This window comes from Rhineura floridana, chromosome 11 (assembly GCF_030035675.1).
Source record: "Rhineura floridana isolate rRhiFlo1 chromosome 11, rRhiFlo1.hap2, whole genome shotgun sequence".
In the NCBI taxonomy this organism is placed as follows: Eukaryota; Metazoa; Chordata; class Lepidosauria; order Squamata; family Rhineuridae; genus Rhineura; species Rhineura floridana.
Window position 1 is genome coordinate 55,083,576 of NC_084490.1, and position 18,360 is coordinate 55,101,935.

Genomic DNA, 18,360 nt, shown 5'->3' on the forward strand with positions numbered 1-18,360 from the left:
GGTTCTTTAAGTGCAATGACTTGACTGGAGGCCATGAAGAATGTCTACCCCTAAACAGTGGAGTCTTTTGTGAATGTTCCAGGTCTTTTACAACAACTGTGAAATTAGGATTTTATTTTTTGCTTGCAAAAATGTAAATTTATACTTTCCTAAATTAGATTTTTTAAATAACACTTCCAATTTTGTATGTTGTATTAGAGGATGTAAAATACAGTGCTTTGCAAAAGTACTCAGACCCCAGACCAATGCTCTCATATTGCTGAATTACAAATGGTACATTGTAATTTTATTATGTATGATATTTTATTTTGAAATACTGAAACTCAAAATCAATTATTGTAAGGTGACATTAGTTTTATGTTGGGAAATGTTTGTAAGAAACATAAAAAACTGAAACATGTTGCTTGCATAAGTATTCAACCTCCACACATTAATATTTGGTAGAGCTACCTTTCACTGCAATAACAGCTTTAAGTCTTTTGGAGTATGTACCAGCTTTGCACACAGTGTCGGAGAGATTTTGGCCCACTCTTCTTGGCAGATTTGCTCCAGGTTGTTTGGACATTGCCTGTGGACCACAATTTTCAGAGAGCACCACAGATTCTCAGTGGGATTGAGATCAGGACTTTGACTGGGCCACTGTAGGACATTCATCTTTTTGTTCTTGAGCCACTCCATTGTTGCTTTGGCCTGGTGCTTGGGTTCATTGTCCTGCTGAAAAGTGAATTTCCTTCCAAGCTTCAGTTTTTTAGTGGACTGAAGCAGGTTCTCTTGAAGTATTTCCCAGTATTTGGCTCCATCTGTTCTTCCTTTGATTTTAACAAGATGCCCAGTCCCTGCTGATAAGCATCCGCACAGCACGATGCTGCCACCACCATATTTCACTGTAGGGATGGTGTGTCTTGAGGCATGGGCAGTGTTAGGTTTGCGCCACACATAGCGCTTTGAGTTTTGGCCAAAAACCTCTATCTTGCTGTCATCTGACCACAAAACCTTTTCCCACATCGCAGCTGGGGCACTCTCATGCTTTCTGGCAAACTCCAGACATGCTTTCAGATGGTACTTTTTGAGTAACGGCTTCTTTCTTGCCACCCTCCCGTACAGGCCAGTGTTAGGCAGAGCTCTTGATATGGTTGACTGGTGCACCATTACTCCACTCCCAGCCACTGAACTCTGTAGCTCTTTCACAGTGATTGTTGGCCTCTCTGTGGCTTCTTTCACAAGTCTCCTTGTTCGAGCGCTGAGTTTAGAGGGACGGCCTTTTCTTGGCAGTGTCTGGGTGGTGTGATGCAGCTTCCACTTCCTGATTATTGATCCAACTGTGCTCACTGGGATATCCAAACACTTGGATATTATTTTGCACCCTTTTCCTAATCTATGCATTTATATTACATTATCTCTCACTTCTTCAGATTCACAGCCTGACCAATGATCCTTCAACAGTGGAGTTTTTATCCTGACCATGTGACAGCAACTTTAATGGTTCACAGGTGGAGGCCAATGGTAAGGTAACTGTGTCCACAATAGGGCAGTTTCTTTCATCTGTGTAAACTGGGAGCTTCCACAGCACAGGGGCTGAATATTTATGTAAGCAACATGTTTCAGTTTTTTGTTTCTTACAAAATTTCCCAACATAAAACTAATGTCACTTTACAATAATTGAGTTTGGGTTTCAGTGTTTCAAAACAAAATATCATACAGAACAAAATTATAACGTACCATTTGTAATTTACTAATATGAGAGCATTGGTCAGGGGTCTGAGTACTTTTGCAAGGCACTGTACAAAGACACACACAAAACAGGTGTAAAATATGAAATGTGGTAATGTTTAACAAGTATCCTAAAAATCAAGGTTGGTTGTGTTTTTTTAAAAAAATGGCCCTCAGAAATCTAATTTTACAATAGAAATTTCCACTTTGATGTGTCTCATTTGACACATTTTAACTGATGTAAAACTTCATTTCCGTTCTGTACAAAACTTGCTGGGTTCCCTCATACTGAACTCCTTCATTTGAGAGCCAAAGGATTCTCAATCCCTGACCCACACATATTTTTGTTGAAGCCCAAGCCCTGAGGTGCTTTCATTGTGATTTTGTCATCCTACTTTTTCTGACATGCATTCCTTAGGAGGGTTCCTGTTGAGTTGTGGCCTTCCCATATTGCTGCTCTTCACTCTAATGAGTTTCCATGGCGACCCAAGCAGATAGTGCTACAAACCAGGCCTGAATGAGGAGGGTGTTCCCCCATTTCCTACCTTCTGAGCTGCCTTCTTCATCTCTGCGATATACGCTGCCATAGCTTCCTTTTTGGTCATCTTTCCCAAGCTATTCCATGCATCCCTATCAAAACCCAAACATAACCTCTTACCTGGGGACAGGTGCTTAATTTTTGAAAAGAAAGCTGCCAGATTCCAAACTTGCCTGAAAGTCAGTTATTCTAGACTTGAAGCTCTTCCTGACTTATCCATTATTCATTGTACATGGAAAGATTGACTGAAATTACTCAGTGAAGGGTGAACAACAATCTAAACATACTCAAGAGTATTTTTACTTTTTTTAATTGATTCAAAATACTTACAGACTACTTTTCCAAATATCCTAAGACACACACACACAAATTAAAAACGACAAAATAAGATAAAAATAATAAAACTAAATGGCAAATGATCACTATAAAGACAGCTCAAAAGCTATTAAATCAAACAAACGTCTCTTGAAAAAATTCTTAACAATTCTTAAGGGAAACAGTCCAAGATTAGCTCCTCCTCATGACTAAAAAAGGTAAAGGTGTCCCCGCACTTGTAGTGGGAGTCGTTTCCGACTCTTAGGGAGATGTCTTGTGACGTTTACTAGGCAGACCGTATATATGGGGTGGGATTGCCAGTTCCTTCCCCGGCCTTTCTTTACCCCCCAGTGTATGCCGGGTACTCATTTTACTGACCATGGATGGATGGAAGGCTGAGTGGACCTCGACCCCTTTTACTGGAGACTCGACTTCCTCCTTCCATTGGAATCGAACTCTGGCCGTGAGCAGAGCTTTGGCTGCGTTACCGCCGCTTACCATTCTGCGCCACGGAGGATCTCAAGATCTCATGACTAAATGCAGATTATTCCATAGCCTAGAGACCACTGCAGTGAAAGCCCTGCTTCTCACTTTTGTAGTTTAGTCTCTTGCAATGAGAATGCAACCAGCACACAGGCCAATACAGGGTGAAGTAGAGTCTCAGACAACTGGATCTCTGAACATGTAAGTCTTTAGAGGTCAGCATAGAGAACTGGGCGTAATTCTGTCACACCCTAATGAAGCAATATTGGTTAGATATACTTATGCCTTTCGATGCCCATCAGAAAAGAAGCAGTATTTTGCACCAGCGCTCAAAGGCTGAGCCCAGTTATTAAAACAAGAGCAGGGGCTAAACTCTAGCTGAGTTCTAGTTTAAATGAAGCCTCATTAGAGGCAGTGCTTCACTTATTTATGAACGAAGAAGTTGGCATTGCCCTTTCTTACCATTTATATCTGCCAATAGGGTCCCAAAACCCTGGCCTTGGGATCTGGCATTGACCCACCGTTGCTTGCTTGTAGTAGCTATAGAAGCGTAGCATTTCTTCATAAGACGGTCGGTAGGATCCTGAGAGAAGTGGGAAAAGTCAGGTGGTCAAAATCATCCATAGCAAAAATAATTAAAATTTGTAGGTACCAGTATCACATTTTTAAGGTACCCACACAATCAGTTACCTGATCTGATTTCAGTCCTGGAATAGCTTTGCAGGCAAAAGCAGGTCGCAACCCATTAAACTGAGATGGCAGAGACTATTGTTTACAGAATTGTTACTCCAGGGAATTTCAAACTGAGGATGCTAAATCTTAAGAAATGAGAAGCCAATACAATGGCTTTCAAGCCAGTGCTCAGAGAAGGTTTGTAAGCAAAATGGAGGCACATTAGAGGTATGGTTTTTGGTATTTCCACTAGTTCAGCCAGCTATCGTTAGTTCATCATACCCCTGCCTTCCCAAGATGGGTTGTATTCCACATATCTATAAGGGAATTCTGCAGTCTTAGAACTAAGAATCAGTCAGAATTCAATCTTTTGAGAATCACAGTTTTTCTCTCTCTTTTTTAAAACTCCTCATGTCTCTACAACTAAGCTTCAGGACCTTGATGTCAGGGGTCTGTTGAGTAGGTAAGGCAAATAACTTGGAAGCATCATCGAACAGACTCTCACCGTTCTTGGGCAAGCCTTGGATGACATTGACGGCTGCTTCAAACTGCTTCTGGTAATCTGGCTCTTCTTCCTTCATCCTCATTGGTACCAAGTTTGGAAGAGAAACACAGGTGTCACTGAAAGGTGAGGGTTCTGGTGGAAGAGAGGTAAAGAGATGGATTTAATTCAGGCTCTCAAAAGGAGATTGGAAGGGCAAGGAAATCCAGCTCATTATTTCAACATTTATCCTCCCTGCCCAGTGTGTTGTGGTGACCTGCTTGCCCCAGATAATTATCAGGAGGAGAGGGGGGATTTAATCTTCCTCTGTACTCCAGAGGCAAATCCCTTCTCTGAAGCTGGTATTCAAGAAGAGCCCTGCTGGATCAGAGCGAAGCCTCTCAGGTCCACCATCCCACTTGTCATGGCCCTGTCAGAGGACTCATCAGACGAGGATGACTCAGGAGTAACAGCAGCAGACCCAGAAGCAGCAGACCCAGAAGCAGCAGACCCAGAAGCAGCAGACCCAGAAGCAGCAGACCCAGAAGCAGCAGACCCAGAAGCAGCAGACCCAGAAGCAGCAGACCCAGAAGCAGCAGACCCAGAAGGAGAAACGGAGAAAACTCCTGAGAACCCAGCTCCTTCTCCCCCTCAGCTGCAGAGCACCCCAGACACAGCTGAAACCCTTCAGCCAGATGCAGACAGCGAACAGAATACATCTCCCCTCACCTGCAGAACGTAGACAGCAGAAGGTCAGGCAGAAGAGGGGCAGGCCTGTCCACTTAAGGCCAAAACGCTGATGGCTCACACCTGCTGACAAACCTGCTCCTTAAAAGTCAAACCTTGGGTTCAGCTTGTTGCTGACTACAACATCAGGCGTGGCTTCGTGTGTTTCTAGTTTCCCTGAATCTTATTTTGGACTGATCCGTTGGCAATTGAACCCGGATCTCTACTGACCTCGCTTCTGGACTTCTGGCTTGGCACGTAAGCTTAGGACGGGCCTTGCCCTTATCATGCTTCATCCTCGTTAGCCTGGCAGATTTACGACAGACTGCCAGCTAAGGACTTTCCCGCCCTGATAACTACCCAGGAATTTCCAGCCCCTACCGGCACTGCTGTCTCAGTGTAGAGCTGACACCACTACCCACAGTGGCCCCCCAGATGCCTATGGAAAGCTCACAATCAAGGTATAAAGGTAATAGCTCTCTCCAGCAACTGGTTTTTCAGCAATTGATGTTCAGTGGCATGCTGCCTCTGAGCCTCAAGGTAGCTTATAATATATTTGCATTCAGAAGGAATCTCCCACTAATATTGAGAGAGAGAGAAACTGTAGATACCCTACACATCCCAGATCACCCAAGGCCATTGCCAACTGTTTATTACATTTGCCCCATAATGTACCTAAAATTTACCCTTCTAGCAAGTGGGTGCTTCCCTATACTCTTTCTTGCTTGTGGCACTCATAAGTTTATATCACATGCTGGGAACCTGGTTTCTGCCCCCAGTGCTAAATGCTTTTGCTTGCCTTCCCCATGCATTCTATATTCTGGTGTTCCATGACTAACACACTTTGCTGTCTTCCTCCTTGTGGAAGCCCCCACCTCCCTTGTCCAGTTTCCATTGTTTCCATCATTATGCCCCAGTGCCAACATGGTTGCCCCTTGCCCTCCTACCTCAGCCAATCCCTTTGAGTCTAAAGCTGAGACCTATGACAAGTGTGGCCTCCATATATTCTTGTATTTGCTGTCACAGTGCACAAGACACCAAGGCTCTTTCATTCTCTCCCCTCCAGTTCCTTATCCCACTCCTCCCCAATGCCAGTTTACTCCAGTACCTTTTACTCTTCTGTCAGCCTGACAAATCACTCCCACATTGCAATCATTTTGTTCCTCCTTCCACAATGTCCCCCAATGATCTGATGCCTGTTCATCCCAGTGCTGATCCTAATATCTAAGCCTCCATCGCCCTGCCTACAGCCCCTTATTTCTGAGCAGGCCTGAGGCTGCTCTTCTGTGCTCTTCTTTTCTGGTTATCTCTTTCTCTGTGATAATATGTCTGTCCCTTACCTTTATTGACCTGCCACAGAGACTGCCAACTATCCATCTTGATCATGAACCCAATCCAACATCTAATGCCCGTCTGGGGATCCTTGCACAGAATCCGGTGGTTCATTTTCGAGGAGTGTTGAGGAACTCAAGCCCTGCCAGAATCTATTGTCCCAAGTGTCGCCCGCACCAGTTATTCCACGTTCTTTGTAAAACAGCCTCTTTCCAGCCTTACCTTGCGCAGCCCGCGGAAGCGCTCCACTCACTTCGCTCTTTGCCCGGGCACCGGGTTTGCCAATGTCTTGTTTATTTTTGCAACCAGCAGCTGTTTTACTTTTGACCTTCTAAGTCCAGCCCACATTGCCTGTATCATGGTGAAAGCGCGTCTCAACCAATCACCGCGCTGCTTCGAGTTCTACGCCTCGCGACTCGGCTAATAGGCAGCGACTCGTCCACCCCCGTCCTTATGTTTAGAAATACTCTTTTTTTGCCGCGTTATAGCATTTCATGTTGTATGTCAGCGCCACCTGCAGGAAGAGGAATTCTTCAAAAGGTTAATTTCTAAATGAGACCAGAAGGATTTAAATATGTGTCAGGAAGACAGACCTACAGCCTGTATTTGAGGACTTGCCTGCAATCCTAAACTTACTCATCTGGGAGTAAGCCCCATTGAATTTAATGGGGCTTACTTCTATGGGGCTTACTTCTGAGTAGACATGGTTAGGATTTCAGTCTTTGAGGCCGGGTGCTTCTGGGTATGTGCAAATTTCCTTCAATTTCTTACACTGTGTAACTTTCCACCTGCTGTCACTTTTCATCTGTGGTCTGGGTCAGGCTAGGGATTGCATCAAAACATTTGCTTTGCATGATTTGAAGACAATCTTTAGATTTTAAAAACCACAGTTCTCCAAATACATAAGGTGCATAATTATTTGCATTTTGTTACATTTGGGAGAAAGTAGGGTATGAAATGGTTGTTATTCTGAGTTAATATCCCTAAAGGAAAGTAGTAATAGAGCAAGCATTTTCTTCAAAACTGATAGTTAAAAAAATAGTTACTTCATAACATATTCTGCTTAGACCACTGTAGTCAAGGGAATAGCAATCCTAACAGGTAGCCATTAAGTGAAAACAGAGCCAGTGCCAGACTTGGAGGGTTCTTGGTATGGAGCCAGCAATGCCCCCCCCAGGACAGGGCCCAATTCTGCTTGTGGCAACCATGGTGATAGTCACCACACTCGCCCACTGCCCTCCAACAGGCCTGTAGACACACTTAAGCAGTAGATGACGAGCAATGCTTTTGAATGGGAGATAAGCTTGACTCCCATTCATGGTGGCCACTTGCTGTCTTTATTATTATTGCTACCTGGAGATGACAGGTCTTTAACCCAAGACCTTCTAAATGCAAAGCAGATGCTCCACCACTGAGCTATGTTCCTTTCCCCTAGCAACAATCTTCCCTGTTGCCATCCTTTGGCTTCTGCCTACTAGGCAGCAGAGCACACTGTTTACTTCTGCGTGGAACTTGCTCAGCCCATGGTGGAGGCAAATCTTCCCTATAAATGACAGATATTATGTATGTAATGAATATACTCTCATGCAGTTGTTCTTAAACTTTTTTTAACTTGGGCATCCTTTCAAAACATCACATTCTGGGGGCCCTTGTGTATACAGAATTTCATTCTGTCTTCCTCTACTTAACTATTTTTGGGTGTCGCCTGGTTGGTGCTGACCCTACAACAGAACCCTTCTCAACAGCAGTTTCCCACTTACAGAATGCCCTTCCTCCTGGTGATGTGCATTATTAATATTTAGGCAGAATTTAAAACATTTTTATTCATCCAAACATTTGACAGGTGAAAAATATTGTTCCTGGCAATCTTGAAATTATTTAGCTGTGATGATATGTTATTGTTTTTAAAATCTTTGTGTTGTTTTTTATTGCTTTGCTACTGTGGGTTCCTTTGGGAGGAAGGTTGGGATAAAAATCTAAATAATTAATAATAAATTAAAAATTGCAATGCTATGATAAAGAAAAGTGCCTTTGGGCATGTGCAGTCCCTCATCATTGAGTGCAGCCTGTTCATAAACATACAATGAGCTCCAGAGAAGATGTTGTCATGGTTCATTTAGACCTGAATTCAGCCAACTCTCTTGAAAGAACAGCCACCACCTCCCCTGCCAGCATTCCATATAAACGGTACATAGCACATTCCCTAATGCTGCCAAACCAATAAAAGCCCTCTAGAATCTCAAGAGATTATTGTGCTTGTTTAAATCCACATTGCTTTGTAAGAAAACTCATTATGCTGCTATTTTTTCCAGATAGACAACTGACCATCTCTTTCCTACAGAGTTTACAGAGAGGGAGAGACTAGGTAAAAAAAGGATGTATGCGGGAAAGATGCACATTTACTTTGTTTCAGTTGGAGATTTGGACTATAGCCTAAAGCCAGATGTTCCATAGAAGTGGGTTACATTAAATGCTGCAGTATAATCTGAGATTAAAAACCACAGACATTTTTTAAATAACTGATGGACTTGCATATTATAAGAGCCATTCCCCAATGAAGGACTTGAGAAAATATAGAGAGAAATATTCAGATCAGGTTGTTAGGTCAAAGGTTGATCCTGACAACCGGTTCATCCTTTTTGTAAAAATGGACTCACACTTGAGCATTTATAAACAAAAGTGAGATTACACATTTCATTGGATCAACTGGGACTTGGGTTTTGTTTAACACTGGAAGGAGGCTTTCAGGTTATCCTAAAATTGTTCTTCAGAACTAGGTTATCAGATCAAACATCAAAGTTCCTGGGGAAGGTGGTTGATATTTTCCTAGTTGCAGAGGTTTACTAGCCACTACTGTTGACATGGAGATAACCTAGGCTGAATGCAAGCATTTCATTCTGATGTCATATATGATGTCACAATCAGGATAAACTCCAAGTCTTGGCTAAGAGAGAGGCAGTTAACTGTCAGATCAAGACTTAACACTATCAAGACAGATCTTTGTGGCAGATGATGAAAAGGTTTTGGGGCTATTTGGTGTTTGAGGTGACCTTTATTATGACTTTCACATCCTCCCATTGCTTGAACTAGGATGGACTTTCCTTCCTTCCTTCCTTCCTTCATTTCAGATCATGCATCAGCTTCTGCCATCTGAGGAATCTGAAGCCAGATTAATATCAACCTCCTGGACTAATCTGCCATCAGACTACATGAGTATCAGAAAATGATACATGATTTAAAGACAGTTTTCAGCTCTTTGCAGGATTTTTGTGGAGCACAATTCTTTTTATCCCAGATGAAATTTTCTTACATCTTGGACAGCACTGAGTTTTTGGAAGACTCCTTACTTTGTATAAAACAGAGAAGATATTATTATGGCAAGAAAATATTTGGTAAGGGAGAAGAACTATATTACGGCTACAGTGTTCTGAGGGGGGGGGAAAGGATGAATCATATGCTAGACTAACATGACTGGCAGAAAAGACATAGACCCACATCAGCATTACATAATACATAAGTATTCTAGCACAACTTTGTTTGGAAGGGTACTGCTCCATTTCCTGGTACAGTTAGTTCTGGCACTATTATTTCATTTCAGCTATTTTAGATAGCTACCATTTTGGACATGACATTCTTTCTCACTGTGACGTCCTCCCCCGGCACCACCTGTGAAGCTCTCACTTGTGGCTACCAGCAGACAGGAACATCAGGTTTTCTTACCCTTTACAGCCCTAGCACCGATCTCAAAAGATCCCACTGCTAGGCCTTACTACCCAACACTCTGTATCTCTTATAACCTTTAGACTGTGCCTTAGTCTCTGCCAGGCTATCTCGATACCTTGTGTCTATGGGTATAGGTAATTCCCAACCCCCCCTACAGCCTCTTGCACTGAAGCATACAGCCCTGGGTTTCTCTGTGGGACTGGATACACTTTCCTCCGATCCGCCGCTGCCACCATTCGATACAAACTGTTCAGCCTTGGTTACTTTGCTATTCCCCCTGGTATGTGTATCCCAGCTGAAGGAATCAGGCTTTTGTTTAACCAAGAAATATTTATTTAGTATTAGAAATAACAAGATTACTTAATTACTTTGTTGACAAGCTTATGGTTTCATCTATATTCTGTTATGTACTTGACTTCTTACTAATTGCCTCAGAACTCCGACTCACTCTCAACAACAACACCGACCCTCCATCTTCCACCTCTTTCCAACATCCACCTCCCAATTCACCACAAACCTCCACCAAACCTCCACATCCACCACACTCCAACATCCACCTCCCTGATTCAACTGTCATTCTTCCATTTATACCCCCAGCCATTCAAACGCTCAGCCAATCATCCAGCATTCTACAGCTCATATGCTCCCCCTCCTCTTTCACTCCACTTACCATATGTCTTCTATATAACCAGCACTTACCATATTTACAATATAAGCAGGAACATCACACTCACACACATACAATTGTGTAGCATTCATTTCATTTTGCATTTTAATTTATTGTTAGCCTTACCCAGTTATCACCAAAATACCAAATGTGCATCAATATATGCCTGTCACCTTTCATAAGGTCAGCTAGTGACATATTAGGATTTGTGGTGACTTGAACTAGCTATGGATGACATGAAGAAGACCACGATAAGAAATTATGATGACAAGATTAGACATGAAGGAGTTAGGCTAGTTTTTGAGATGCGTGTGAGTGCATTATGAAAATATAGTATTGTGGCATTAGTTCAAATTGTTGGAGGGGGATGCGAGAAATATTAAGTGACAATCCTGGGGCCCCTACAAGACCTTGGTCCCTGGAGGTCATTTGGTAAGTCACTCAGCTAGTCCACTGAATCCAAGCTTCTCTTAAGGCACATTCATACCATACTTATTCCACTATTATTCCACTTTAAACAGTCATGGCTTCCCCCAAAGAATCCTGGGAAGAGTAGTTTGTGAAAGGGTGCTAAGATGTTAGGAGATATTTATTCCCCTCACAGAGCTACCATACTTGGGTTTTCTGGGAAGAGGGACTGACTGTTAAACCACTCTGATATTTGCAGCTCTGTGAGGGGAATAGGGCATCTCCTCTCAACATTCTTTCACAAACGACACGTCCCAGAATTCTTTAGGGAATGCCATGACTGTTTAAAGTGGAATAATAGTGGAATAAATGTATGGTGTGAATGTAGCCTTAATGGTGGTCGTAATACCGGCTGCCACCACCTACTGAATTACAGAGAGCAGGGAACTCCCTCTCTATATGCTTGAGTATATCCACACAAGGCACATGGGGTGACTACACCCAGAACAGCACAGCTAGCTAAAACTGCTAACATATATATATTTAGGGAACATAATTATCTAGAACAGGTACAGAACAGTGAGTAAGAATTTGAATATCATAACCTAATATAACTTTTTCCTCTATACAGCCATCATAACTTTTATTATGCTTCCATTCTTTCCGTCATCTCATTCCCCGCTTTGCCTCAAATATTTCTTCATCCAACTCTCCCTTAACTGTCATTTTCCAACTGACTCTACTAGCCACTCATTCTAACTTTACCCAGCATTCCTTCACACTCCCCTTTGTCAGTCATTCTTCCACTCACAGTTCTGTTACAGCCATGCTTTCAGAGTTCTAGTTATGCCTGGTTTAATGGATATTGTGAGCCCCTGATGAATTTATACAATTTACAACAGATTTCAAGTGTGGGGTTTTTTTATCATGTGGGCTCACTTGTATTTATTCTCTAATGGTGTTTTTCTGTGTTTTAGTGGATTGTCTTTAGTTATGTCATACGTTCCTTTGGTAACATTTGGTTTAAAGGTGATAAATTATTGTAATATAATATTTTGCTCTATTTGTCTTGCAGGGAAGTGTGTTCAGAAAGGAAACACGCTTGGGGCCCTTTGAAGATGCAACATCTCAATCAGGTTTTGATTATTTTAAAGTGGAATTGAAGATTCCACCATAATGTTAAGAGTTAATGTGACATTGGCTCATTTCTAAAACAAACCAAATGGTGCAGCTTGGAAGCCACACCATCTCACCTCAAGCTAAGCCTTCAACATAATCCCAGATATGCATGGCAGGTGCCTGGGAGTACTCTAAGCGGAAGTAAAGGCATGTCAAGTACATGCCAAGAGGTATTCTATGTTTGTTTGTTCTCTTATTTCACAAGCTAAAAGCTGAGCACTGGTATTGAATGTAGGTTCTTGGGAAGAGCCCTCGCTTGGATTAACATTGTGAAATTACCAGGGTGCATCTGAGTGGCCAAAGACAGACACTCAGTAAGTCTTCTGGTATTGCTTGTTGCATGCCTAAGATTGCAAAACAGGGATGTTACCATAAGAACAGTCTGCTGGATCACACCAAAGGCCCATCATAGTTCATCATTCTGTTCTCACAATGGTCAACCAGATGCCTATGGGAAGCCCAATCACAGAACCTGAGAACAGGATTCTATTCAGTTGTGATTCCCAGCAACTGGTATTCAAGGACATACTGTGTCTGACAGTGAAGCGCCCAAGAGCTCACAGTACACAATGTGGACACTCTGGCTGCTTGTAAGTTGTGCAGGTTTGCTTTTGATTTTTCCCAATTATAAATTGATACATTTTTTATGCTGTAAGATCTTTGGAATCTGTACCTGGATGAAGCCAAGATATTCTGGTAGCCCTCTGGAATCGCTTTAAATGTTTAAGGGATCAGCAACCTGCTGGACCTTCCAAGGACAGCTGTTCTCACATCATAGTACTTTTGCCCCTCGCTGGATCGTCACCTTGCAGTGGTGAGTGGGCTTGCGTGTTCCAATGAACCTTGTGAGCGATGCTGTCGGGAGTCATGTACTCCCAGCAGGGTCACCCATGGCGGTAAGGTCAAGGGACAGGAATGTGATGTCCCTGTATTTTAATATCTGTAAATATGGTAAGTGCAGGTTTATTAAGTGATAATAATGGTAAGTGACTGAGTGAGAGGGGGGAGTACATGGGCTAGAATGTGGAGAATGCTGTATGATGATTGGCTGAGTGTTTGAGTGGCTGAAGGTATAAATGAGAGGATGACAGTTGGTTCAGGGTTCTGTTTTGGGGGGAGTTGTTGGCGATTGGTTGTGGAGTGTGGATTGGAGTTGGTTATGGGTTGGATTATATTTGGCTGGTATTTAGGCAGAATATATATGACTGGAAACATAAAGAGTGACACTATATGAAACCATACGCTTGTTGAACATTCCTAAAATAATCTTGTTATTTCCTGGTGTTATCAAATAAATACTTTTATTGGTTTACCAAAAGCCTGATCCTTGGCTGGGGATACACAGACCAAAAGAGAGGGCAGGGTAATTATTTATTTATTTATTTATTTATTTTATTTTATTTATAGACCGCCCATAGCGAATAGCTCTCTGGGCGGTGAACAGCAGAGTTAAAATACAAAGTTACAATACCAAGGCTGGAGGGAAACTGTATCAAATAAATTGTGGCAGCGGTGAAGGGAGATATTGTAACATCGTCAAGTATCCAGAGCATCCCAGGATTGTATGCTTTATAGACAAAGATACAAGGGGGTTGTGGACAGCAAGGGCACCCATACACAAAGTAATAAGCCATAGGGAGACTAAGGCGAAGTCTCTAGCAGTATAGTTTACAGGGAGTGACTGGTGCTGCTGCCTAGCAGTGGGATCTTGTGAGATCTGTCCTAGGGTGCGCTAAAGAAAAATAAAAACTACATTTCTCCCTGGTGGTAGCCACAGGTGGGAGTATCACAGGTGGTGCAGGGGGAGGAACATTACAAGGAACCAGACAAAGAACGATCCAAGAAAGTCCTCAATGGCAGAACAGGCGGAGGATAACAATGTGTATGTTACAACGGCTGTGAAGGCGAATGAAGGCTGCAGCAGATAAAAGACTTCTAATCGTCATGGTATCCATGCCATTAGATCAAAGCCTTTTTCTGTCAAGATTGTGTGTTGATCGTCGTGCACCGATCTCCCCACATAAAACAAATTCACGCACAGGCATCTTCCAACCAAACCTAACCAAAAGCCCCATGGTGATCAGCGAATGGCAACGGGGGCAGGACTGTGAAATCTGGAAGCCCCTAGTCATGGACCGGCACATGGGCGGTGGATACAGACTCAGTTGTCCTGGCTCAAGGACTGAGGCAGTTGAGTTGTTCGGCATCTGTATCCATGACTGAGCAGTCCTATTCAGGATCCACTCTGCTCACCCCATATGGGGAAGGGGCTAGAAAAGGTACCCTAAACATAGTCTGCCTCATCTCTCTCCCTGACTGGATCACTGTGTCCAGAGGGGTCACCACTTAGCAGTCGCAAAAGACAAATGAACTTTGGAACGTGGAATATACGGACATTGCTGGACAATACAGATAGTGAACGTCCTGAACGCAGGACTGCCATCATCGCAAGGGAGTTGAGACGTTTTGATATTGACATAGCAGCACTCCAAGAAACTCGAAGAGCAAGAGAGGGACAATTGAAGGAAGAAAAAGGAGGTTACACCTTCTTCTGGAAAGGACTGCCTGAACAAGAACAACGAATACATGGAGTAGGCTTTGCTATTAAAAATGATCTTGTCAGAAGTTCCTACTGGCATTAATGAACGACTCTCAACTCTCCAATTAAAACTCACCAAAAACCAGCAGGCAACTATTCTAAGTGCTTATGCACCAACATTAGATGCTGATGAAGACATCAAGGAAAATTTTTATACCCAGCTGGATACCATCTTATCAGAGATACCTAAGGAGGGCAAAATTATCCTCCTGGGCAATTTCAATGCAAGAGTTGACCGTGATTTTGATTTATGGCCAGAAACCATTGGGAAAGGAGTTGGCAATAGCAACCTGAATGGAATTCTACTTCTGACTAAATGTGCAGAGCATAATCTTGTTATCACAAACACACTCTTTTGCCAGAAAGAAACATCATGAAGAAACATTTAAAACATCATGAAAGCACCCTCGGTCAAAGTGCTGGCATCTCCTGGATTACATAATTGTCCGTGCCAGAGATCGCCATGATGTACTCCTCACCAGGGCCATGATGAGTGCCGATGACTGCTGGACATATCACCGATTAATTCAATCCACTATGGCCATTAATATTGTTCCTCAACGTAGGCTCCAAGGAAGAAAACCAAGGCGTAAAATGAACATCCACACCCTTCAAGATCCTATTAAGCGAGCTTGCTTTCAAACGACTCTCAAGAAACATCTACCTACGGAACTCCCTGAAAACGTTGAGGAACACTGGATGAAACTGAAGACTTCCATTATTGCAGCATGTGAACAAACTATTGGATACCAAACTAAGAAACATCAGGACTTGTTTGATGAGAATGATAGTGAGATAGAACATATCATTGACAAGAAAAGGAAAGCCTTCCAGATATGGCAAAAAGACATTAACTGTGCTGCTAAGAAAAAAATCTATGCCAGTGCAAAGGCTGAGGTCCTAAGAAGAACTAGAGAACTTAACAATACCTGGTGGATAAAGAAAGCTCAAGAAATCTGCATTTTGCAGATGTTCATGATGCACGGGGCTTTTTTAATGCCACAAAGGCCATCTACGGACCAACAAATTATGGTACAAATCCCTTATGTTCAATGGATGGTACCAAACTTCTAAAGGACAAAGAGTCTATTGCACTGCGTTGGAAAGAGCATTACCACGACCTCCTTAATCGTAACTCTATTGTGGCTGATGAGGTCTTCTCGCAAATCCCACAACAACAAATTAGAGATGAGCTTGCAGTATCCCCTAATTTGGATGAAGTCAGTAAAGCCATTAATCAAATGACGAATAACAAAGCTAGTGGACCTGATGGGATTCCTGCTGAAGTCTTTAACGAAGATGGGCCTGAACTTACACAACAACTTCATAAGCTCATCGAAAAAATCTGGATGAGGGAGGCATCTCGCGGAGGACACTATTCACTTTGCTCAAGTGAATGATTTTTTATAGCCCACAGAAGATTTTGTAGTGGTCACCCCAAATTATATCTTTAGCTGGGAAAACATGCATCTCATAGAGTACACCATATTTTTTCCTGAGGTATATGATTTGTCCTGGCCCAGAGCAGATTTTGGGGTGGGCACTCCCAGTTCCTTATTTTTTCCTGTATGTTTTTCTCTGCTTTGGTTTTGCATAGATGCCCACCTCCATGCCCTGCGCCTAGCAGACGCTCTGGGCTAGGCAGGATGCAGTGGCATCTCGTAGAGGACACCCTCCCCTTTCCTGGGGTATATGATTTGTCCTAGCCCAGAGCAGATTTTGGGGTGGGCACCCCTAGTTATTTTATTAATGATTTTATGACATCATTATGTATTTATGATAATATCAGAAGCCTGATTATTTTGATTGCATAACTGTATTGTTATTCTTGATGGGGAGAGTCCCCCGATCACAGTGATATATCATACAGGGTACCCCAACATATATTTTGGGGTTCAGAGACATGTTACGTTTGGCTTGAAGTTGCTGTAGCTGTCAACTTTTCTTCTTTTTTAGCGTTTTGAACTTTCAAGCAAATAAGGAACTGGGAACTAGGAACCAACTTCAGCGTCATCATCCCCCACTGGTGGGGTTGGTGGAGTGGCGGACCCCCACTGCATCCACAGTCCTGCTGCTCACAAAAACTGGGGAGGGGGGGAGATCCAGCCTGGATCGGGTCCCATGCCATCACATCTGGGCTGGCTCAGTCCTAACCCCTCCTCGCCTCGGAAGATCCCATTGCACCCTGTCGGTGGACGGAAGTGGGAGGATGGCTGCTCCAGGAGAGCTGGGTGGGAGGGAGACCTGTTCCTACTCCGCTCCCACCCCAGCCTAGCGAAAGGGAGTTTGAATTCCTCTCCCCGCCAATGTGAAGTATTTAGGATTTATAATAGCAGTTCTGTCTGCTGGGAATGTAGAAGAGATAGGGCTAGCCTTTGTTTGTTTGATGGACCTGATATCACGGACCTGATGCGGTGGGACGCACTTTACTCTTTTCCCTGGAGAACTGAAGAAAGAAGTTAACAATTAAACCCTGGAATTGAAGGTTTCACGTTGTGATACATAGCATCATAAAAAATAGAGTGTGAGCTGTAATCGTCTGGAAGCAGCTGGCTCGCTTAAAATAAGGCACAGTAAAAGAGGCAAAATGGTTAAATCGGCTCGGAACTGGGGAGGGGTTCTGAGAGAAACCTTTATCCGGCTCTTATTCCCAACTGAGTAGAAGATATTAACTGAGGTCCTTGAAAAGAGAGTGCGTATATGAAGAGGGGGAAAGAGACTGCACCCACGACGGTGGCCGAGTTTTGTGTCACATGACCTCCAGCCGCATAGTGATTGGCTAGATGCTGGCGCGGGAAACAAAAGAGCCTTCAAATCGACTCCATTATCCGACTGCCGCTGCAAACCTTGCAGGGAGTAGTTGAGGCGCTTATACGCTATCACTGCCTAAACGGTCATACAAGAGCTTGGAGAAAATGCCTCGCTGTTCCATCTGAAGCAAGTGTTTCTGCACTGAGGTCAAGTGTTGGGCTTGGCAAGGGTGACAAAGTATAAGTAATGTTCCCCTCGCTGTTGACCCCTGTGAGAACAGAATGCTAGACAAGATGGCCTGATCCAGCAGGCTCTTACATGGATCGAAGTCGTGGCAGGCTGAAAATTAAGTTCCCGGCTAACCCAGGCGGGCAAGGCCTATCACTCATTTAGAGTATCTTCAATTGAGATCATAGCTGCTACCAGTTCTTGAGTTCTTGTAGTCCTCCACACCCTCTGTTCACATCTCTCATGAGCCACCAATTCACTTCACTTTTTCCAGACTTCTCAGTTAGTTGCTTCTGTGTCCTTCTCCCTTAGGGTTGCCAGGTCTCCGGTTTTCTGCCGGAGTCTCTGGCAAAAGGGGGCCGTCTCCGGCATCCGGCAATAGTTGCTTTGAAGCCGTGGATCTCCGGCTTTTGCGTGACAGCGGCCGCTCCTCCCACCGAGAGGCAGTCTGTGCCTGCGGTGTCTATCGAGGCCGCTAGAGCACCTCGGCGTTTTGAATCAGAAGGCCGTTGGGAGGAGGAGGAGCTTTGGCGTGTTGAATCAGAAGG

General features: G+C 43.4%; 1 protein-coding gene across 4 annotated transcripts in view; it reads right to left on the bottom strand.

The window, feature by feature from the left end:
* The window catches only part of ACBD4 (acyl-CoA binding domain containing 4), a 52,473-nt gene that overhangs the window by 16,601 nt on the left and 17,512 nt on the right, over positions 1 to 18,360 (bottom strand). Inside the window, exons 2-6 of one of the 4 annotated variants that reach the window (XM_061591125.1) lie at positions 6,480 to 6,771; positions 4,929 to 5,027; positions 4,224 to 4,355; positions 3,509 to 3,629; positions 2,256 to 2,340 (exon numbers count right to left, since the gene is read on the bottom strand). In XM_061591125.1, the coding sequence (XP_061447109.1) occupies positions 2,256 to 2,340; positions 3,509 to 3,629; positions 4,224 to 4,305 (288 nt within the window). In that variant the 5' untranslated portion in view covers positions 4,306 to 4,355; positions 4,929 to 5,027; positions 6,480 to 6,771. The other 3 variants (XM_061591124.1, XM_061591122.1, XM_061591126.1) reach the window with 3 other exon arrangements.